General features: G+C 35.4%; 1 protein-coding gene across 1 annotated transcript; it reads right to left on the minus strand.

Moving 5' to 3' along the window:
• LOC104760469 lies at positions 204-7,708 on the minus strand. Its single transcript, XM_010483391.2, has 3 exons — positions 7,554-7,708; positions 861-941; positions 204-694 (listed from the first exon to the last, which is right to left on the minus strand). Exons 1-3 carry the CDS (start codon positions 7,669-7,671, stop codon positions 591-593), a joined length of 303 nt encoding a protein of 100 aa, XP_010481693.1. The 5' UTR covers positions 7,672-7,708; the 3' UTR covers positions 204-590.

Below are 7,779 nucleotides of genomic sequence, written 5' to 3' on the forward strand. Positions count from 1 at the left end.
TAGTTTTAGAAAGTATTAAATTCGCAATTCTTTTGCAAAACTGAATTACTGATTTTTCGCATAAAATATGAGTAAAATATGAGCTTTCGACGAAGATTTTCCCGATCATCATCATCATGTACATATCAAGACTCCACATCTAAGGTTACATTGCATATCCATTTTTAATCAATTATTGTAGTAGATGTCAGAACTCATTAAAATTGTCGACAAAACTGATAACCAATTTTTTTATTTTGCAGATAACTGGATTAAATACTATGACCGGACTGTCAGTGGGCACAGCGGACTGCCGTAAAGTCTCGGGAATGACACAGCGAAACGAAGACAAACAAACAAAGCAAAACAACGACTAAACACACAGACAAATTATATAATCATGATCATCACATAAAAGATGATCATATAGCATATATTTTTATATTATATTAATTTATTTCTCTGCAGTTATTCAGCTCATTCAGGTTCTTCAGCTCATTTTTATTCAGCCCATCATTATTCAACCTATTCAGCTGGTTCAGTTTGTAAATCACCATTTGCAGCCACAATTCATAAAAGATAAATTTCCAGTTTTGTGACCAGTTCAAAAGCTAAGGAGAGGAATGTTGATGAATGCGACCACCACCATGTCCACTGCTTGACGGTCTTGTATAGATGTCTCCATTTGGCTTATATATACTCATCAATCGCCTCCCTATAAAATAATATCTATGCATTAATCTTTATACATAATGAATATTTAGTTATTTACAATAAGAAAATCTAAAATATAGAAAAGTAAATTATTCTTAAACATGTGAATAGAATTACTTTCACAGAAAAAATAATAATAATAACAAATAAATATGAATATGCCATACCGTGACCACCACCACGTCCACTTCTTGATGAGGGTGTTCCTATGGCACCATTGTGCTTATAAACCGCCAAAATTCTCCTCCCTTCATTTTCGTTTTAAAAATATTAATTCTTTTTGAAAATTAGGATTGAGAACGATCTTGTCAGTCTTAATCAAAAAGCTCTTTATAAATATCTTCATTAATCCATAAATCAATAAAACAATTAGTTTAAGTAGAATATTTATGAGAAAAGCTCAAAATCTGAAACTATCCAAAAATCTTGCTACATCATGTCTTTCATATCCTAAAAATTTGCATGTGTTTTATCAACTTCTCAAATGTTGTGTGTGATATCAAGATGGGTGTAGGAGCCTGATCTTATTGTGATCATGATAATGATACTACATATGTGGAATTTAAATTGAATTTATGTTCGTTTGTTTTTCTTTTATATATGTATAGTTGTGTGTCTCTACTCTCTATGTATGGTGTGCTTAGGATCGGAGCTTGCATGTACGTAGATCTTCCATATGACAATGTATCGAGCCTCTAAACCACGTGGATTCTAGAATTTGAATACTTAGATCAAGAATCTAAAAGCACCTCTTTTATTATCTTTAAAAACTAACTTAAAAACCAAAGCTTCTTAATCTCTCTCTCAAATCCCTTACAACCAATGTCATACCATGACATCCTTTTTTTTATGAAAAATCAAAACCTATTCCTACGTACTAAGAAACACCTTATGTTTAAATAATTCCTAAATACAATTCACTCCTATCTCTTAACCAATACTCTTTAGGATTACAATAACTTTTGCTTAAGCTAACTTCAATCTTATCCAACATTTTCTCCCTTAAGCTTGAAATCCTTCTTATTTTCATCTTGAATTCCAATGTGATATCTCATTTCTCTGAATTTGTTCTTGTCAAGCACCTTAGTTAATTAGGATATCAGCCTTTTGTGTTGCTGTGGGAACATGTTCTACTTCAATATGTCCATTCTCAACACATTCACGTATGAACTGGTACCTTTGATGGATGTGTTGGCTTCGTCCATGGAATACATGGTTCTTGATAAGTGCGATTGAGACTTATTTTCGACTCGTATTGTCACTCTTTCACATTTTGTTCCAAGAATCTCAGCAAAGAGGTCTTGAAGCCATATAGCTTGTTTAGTCGCCTCTATGGCCTCCATAAACTCTGCTTCACAAGAAGAGAGCTCCAAAACTTATTGTTTTTAAGTACACCTTTTGATCGGACATTCATTGAAATAGAATATAAGTTTGGCTGTGCTTTTTTCCATCATCCACATCCACACCATAGCTGCTATTAATGTACCCTATGAAACCAGTTTTAGACCCTCGCTTAAAATACAGATCATGACAAGGTGTCCCACGTAGATACTACAGAGCCTGTTTCAAAGCAGCTCCAGGTGACTCCCTTGGTTCCTGCAAATATCTGCTCACCACACCAACGGGAAAGGAGAGAATCTGAGCGTGTATGGAGCAAGTACCAAAGACACCCAATATTCCTTCGGTAGGTTTCCTTGTTTATACGACTTTCATGTGGTGCTTTAGACAGCTCCAAACCAAACTCCATTGGTATAAGAACAGAGTTGCATTTACTCATACTGGTTTCTTCCAAAATCTTCTTAGCATAACTTTCTTGTGACAATCTGATCCCATCCTTTTCTTGTAAAAATTCAATACCAAGGTAATAAGTAAGCCTTCCTAAATCACTCATTTCAAACTTACTCGCCATACCGTTCTTGAACCCGAGAGAGACGATGTTCCACTCGACCGACGCTCCCGGTAGAGATGACATTCCACTCAACTGACCAACGCAGGGAGTATCCCAAAGAATGATTTTCATTTGACTCGATCAAAGAGGTGGAAGGGCGTCTAATTCAAGTCGTTGGGTAGTGCAGGTCGTGTCGCTAGTCACGCACGACTGTAAGTCGACTTGCTGGACTGCTATTCTGTTCCCTAATTGCTTTTGATGTTTTCCACATCTCCTAAACACTTGAAACAACTCCAATATGCAAGATGCATGCAAGACCAATGCAAAGACTACCTAGGAATGCATATTATACAAAAGAGACTAAAAACAATGCAAAATGATGAGTTACCCTCAATTGGTGGCAACTTGTCCTGTGGGAAGGTTGTTAAAGGGTGGGGACCAGGGTTCGAGGAACGTCTGGCGCAACAATAACCTACTGTTGGATTGGGATATCCACAGTGATGGGTTATGATCGATGCCCTGCAGGACCAGCTTGGGGTCCGTTAGGACAGCTAGCGGGGGGCTAGCAGGGTCCACGGACGGTCCGTTGGGACAGCTAGCGAGCTAAATTTATGATAAATACATGCTAAGTAGAGACAAAATATAGATAGATCAACTCCCCCAAACTTATTTTTTGCTTGCCTTCAATCAAACAATCAAGAACAAAGTATGGAAGAGAGATGTGAAGATGGGGTCTCATAATCTAAAACATGCTGAATATAGTAGTTAGAATCAAGGTCCTTGTTTTTAATTCTATGATGCATGGTGAGGGAACTTTATTTAAAAACTTTAGACAAGTTCTTCACAACCTGAAATGATTCCAATCTTTAATCTATACATGCAATCCTATCAATCATTCCCAGAAAACCGTGAATCAAGTTATGCAAATTCATTGAACTCATTTGGCAATATTGAACAAGGTTCTCTCAAGAAAAGGAGTTGAGATTAAGAGAATGCTAAAGGTTGAAACCAACTGATACATACAAGAGCATTACCTTGTCTACCCAAAGGTCCCCAAGGAAACTCAGCCCTAACATTCTAACCTAGAAGTTGCTCCTATCTCTACCCTTCATCAGATACATCATCTCAAACCTATTTTCTTATTCTTTGCACTTAGTCTTAGTAGGAAGTCACTTATTATCATTCTAGCAGACTGGGAAATCATTTTTATCACTATGGTTCTCTTTCTTTTCTTCTTAGGACTCTAGACATCTTAAACGTTTTGCATTCTCTTCTTTGTCTAATCTTTTCATTTTATGCGCATAACCATTAACTCTATTTACTTGCTCAACCCAAATCCTTTATTACACTTGTAAACTTTGAAAACACATTTCTTTCCTAAAGACTCTTTCCCCCTTTTACTTTCTCTTTTACTCTTTCACTTTTCTACACAAATCTAATCCCAATACCAAAAATCAAGTTTTCACCTAGTCCAAGTAGTCCGAATAACGCGAACTAGAAATACACAAGATCCTACTCTTGTCGGCTAGAACCTAACACTTTCTAACAAGCTCAACTCGAAAAAGGCCTTACACTTAATAATACAATCGGCTTGAAAGAATGGTAAGTTAAGGGTCCGGGAAATTGTTCTAAAGATGGGAATCAACTACTTGGATTGACAAGGGTGGTAAAGAGGAGAAAGACAATTCAATTATGTAGATGGTATCCATGAGTTCGACTTCAATGCATAACAAGATAATTGCAAGTCAATATTATGTTCAGGTAGATAGGGAATGATGTCAATTAAAAAGATGCTTCGATCAAGACTAGAATGCAATTTTGAGAATTCAAAACCTTGTTCAGTATTACATTTCAAGCTCAATCAACATGCATCAAATAACTAATGATAAGGGTCTTGATCCTATTGAATTCAACATGCTAACAAGGTTACAATCATCATCAACCCCTAAGCTAAATGCAACAGCCCTATATGAATAACACTAGACTCAATCCTAATATGTAAGTGCAAACTACATGATTACTATATTTTGTGGAGTTTTTCGATTTTTTTTTTCAAATTTTTATGATTTTTCTATGCGAATAAATAAAAGCAGACTCAAACATGATAATTTGCAAAAAAAAAATTGAAATAAGAATCACAAAAAAACAACATCAGATACATTATCTCAAACCCTCCCCCAAACTTAAATTACACAGTCTCCTGTGTAAGAAAAATTTGCACAAAGATTTGAGAATCACAACAAAAACAATGCATGAATGAAATAGTATATACAAAGGAAAGGTAGGAGTGCCTCAGTAGTAGAAGAAGGAATCAGTGCTCGCCCAAGGAGCAGCATGGTACTTACTTTGTCCGTCACCTTGTTCTGGATCCGCAGGAGTGACCTCAGCTGCTTGTTCGACTTGCTGCTCAATCACTTGCGTGATCTGATAAACGTTCGGCTGCTCGTCGAACCTACATGTTATCGACTCTGGACTCACTATGGTCTGATACTAACACAACAACCTTTGTAGGCTGATAATCACTTTGATGCTCAATCTTCTGCTCAACCGTGTGCATGCCTTGATAAGCACCATGAGCTTCATTCTGCTGCTTAACCTCATGCTCACCTTGAGCTCTTGAGAGATGCGCCGACCGAGGAGGCTCTAAATTTTAACCTTGATTGATTTTAACGAGGTTACCTCCTCAAGTCATCGGTCGGTGCATCGCTCAGCAGCTTAAGGTGAGCAAGAGGTTGAGGAGCAGAATGAAGCTCAGGTTGATTATCAGGACATGCACTTGGTTAAGAAGCAAATTGAGCATCAAGGTGATTATCAGCCTACAGAGGTTGTTGTGTTAGTATCGGACCATGGTGAGTCCAGAGTCGACGACATGTAGTGCGACGAGCAGCCGAACGTTTATCAGAACACGCAAGCGGTTGAGTAGCAAGTCGACCAAGCAGCTGAGGTCACTCCTGCGGATCCAAAACAAGGTGAGGGACAAAGTCAGTATCACACTCCTCCTTGGGTGAGCACTGATTCCTTCTTCTACTACTAAGGTACTCCTATCTTTCTTTTATATATACCATTTCATTCATGCATTGTTTTTTGTTGTGATTCTCAAATCTTTCAGCAAATTTTTCTTACAAAAGAGACTGTGTAAATTAAGTTTGGGGAAGGGTTTGAGATGATGTACGTGTTGTTGTTTTTGGTGATTCTTATTTCAAATTTTTTTTTGCATCATATCATGTTTGAGTCTGCATTCATCTATTTTCATAGAAAAACCATAAAAATTTGAAATTTTTTTTGAAACTTTCCACAAAAACAGGGTGTTCATGTAGTTTGCACTTACATATTAGGATTGAGTCTAGTGTTATTCATATAGGGTTGTTACATTTACCTTAGGGGTTGATGATGACTGTAACCTTGTTAGCATGGTGAATTCAATAGGATAGGATCAATGCCCTTGATATTAGTTCTTTGATGCATGTTGATTGAATTTGAAATGTAAGACTGAACCAGGTTTTAAGGTCTCGAAATTGCATTCTAGTCTTGATTGAAACATCTTTGGAATTGACACCATTCCCTATCTACCTGAACCTAATCTTGACTTGCAATTATCTTGTTATGCATTGAAGTCGAACTCATGGATACCATATACATATTTGGATTGTCTTTCTCCTTTTTACCACCCTTGTCAATCCAAGTAGTTGATTCCTATCTTTGGAATAGTTTCTGCACCCTTAACTAACTGTTCTTTCAAGCCAATTGTATTTTTGAGTGTGAGGCTTTTTCTAAGTTGAGTTTGTTAGAAAGTGTTAGGTTCTAGCCGACAAGAGTAGGATCTTGTGTAGTTTTAGTTCGCGTTATCCAGACTAGTAGGACTAGGTGAGAACTCGATTTTGGGTACTGGGATTGAATTTGTGCAGAAAATTCATGAGTAAAAGAGAAATTAAAAGGGTAAAGAGTCTTTAGGAAGAAAATATGTTTTCAAAGTTTACAAGTGTAGTAAATGATTTGGGTTGAGCAAAGTAAAAAGAGTTATTGGTTATGGGCATAAAATAAAAAGATTAGACAAAGAAGAGAGAGCAAAATGCTTAAGATGTCTAGAATCCATAACTGAAAAAAAAAAAGAAACTAAACTGAATCTGAAACCAAAAATATCTGAATGGATTCTCAAATCTTATAACCCAAATAACTGGAACCGAACCGAACTGAATCAAAACTAAGATAGACAAAAGACTTAAAATTATCAAAAATATCTCGAATTCTTAGTTATTTTTATCAAAATTAACCAAAATTTAATTCAAATCTAACTATTTGAAAATTTATATTTCAATATTTACACAATTAAACTGAATCCGAACCAAAATTCTAAAATATCCTAATAATCTTAAACTCTTATACTCGGAATCGAACTGAATATCGGAACACGCATAATTATTTAATAGGCCTATTGGACATATAGCGTGTGCGATTGTGCGTGTTTATTTGGTTCCTGAAAGAAGCAATCAGTCAGGCCACATATATTCCGCTAATTAACTGTTAATCAAATCTAAATTTGTCAAATATAGGCTCAACGCTTTTAAACATTCTTTCTTATTATATTTGTTGTTAAAAATTAAAGTCATTTTACATTACTAATTTTTCTTTTCAAAATAATGAATTGACTAATAGTATGAATCGTTTGGACCATCTGATAGTATGTGTTTTATAAACCATGTGATATAAGACATATAATCCAAGCTGAAATAAGAGAAATATAACCAATTGTTTACATGTACATACAGCAAAAAGTGTATGTATATTTAGCTATTTACTGAGATCTAGTTTATGTGGTTTATTTATATATATTTTATGAACTTCATCTATTAACTTTTTCTAGAATATGATCATATACGTGTTTTTATTACAGTATATAGAGTAAAAATATAAACAACTATCATATAGACAAATTAATATACATGTGTGTATGTGTGTGTGTTGAAACACTAACCAGTTATTGAGAGTTGTTCATGATCAGCAGGCAAAGCAGATTCGGTATGGTGAAAGAAGAAGCTAAGAAGAAAAAGAAGAACCATGAGTACAGAAATTGAAGAACCGTTCTTTTCCATCTCTTCTCAATATGTTTTGTCTTTGTCTCTTCGTAAAAAAAGTGAGTGTTTATAAGACGTCAAGACAGATCAAAGTTATCCACTCAAAAAAAAAAAAAAAAAAAAAAA

This window comes from Camelina sativa, chromosome 18 (assembly GCF_000633955.1).
Source record: "Camelina sativa cultivar DH55 chromosome 18, Cs, whole genome shotgun sequence".
NCBI lineage: Eukaryota > Viridiplantae > Streptophyta > Magnoliopsida > Brassicales > Brassicaceae > Camelina > Camelina sativa.

Coding starts and splice junctions, on each gene's coding strand:
- LOC104760469 (XM_010483391.2), bottom strand. CDS start 7,671: ATGGAAAAGAACGGTTCTTCAATTTCTGTACTCATGGTTCTTCTTTTT. Junction 942..7,553: donor TGAACAACTCTCAATAACTG/GTTAGTGTTTCA, acceptor ACGAAAATGAAG/GGAGGAGAATTTTGGCGGTT. Junction 695..860: donor TGGACGTGGTGGTGGTCACG/GTATGGCATATT, acceptor ATTATTTTATAG/GGAGGCGATTGATGAGTATA.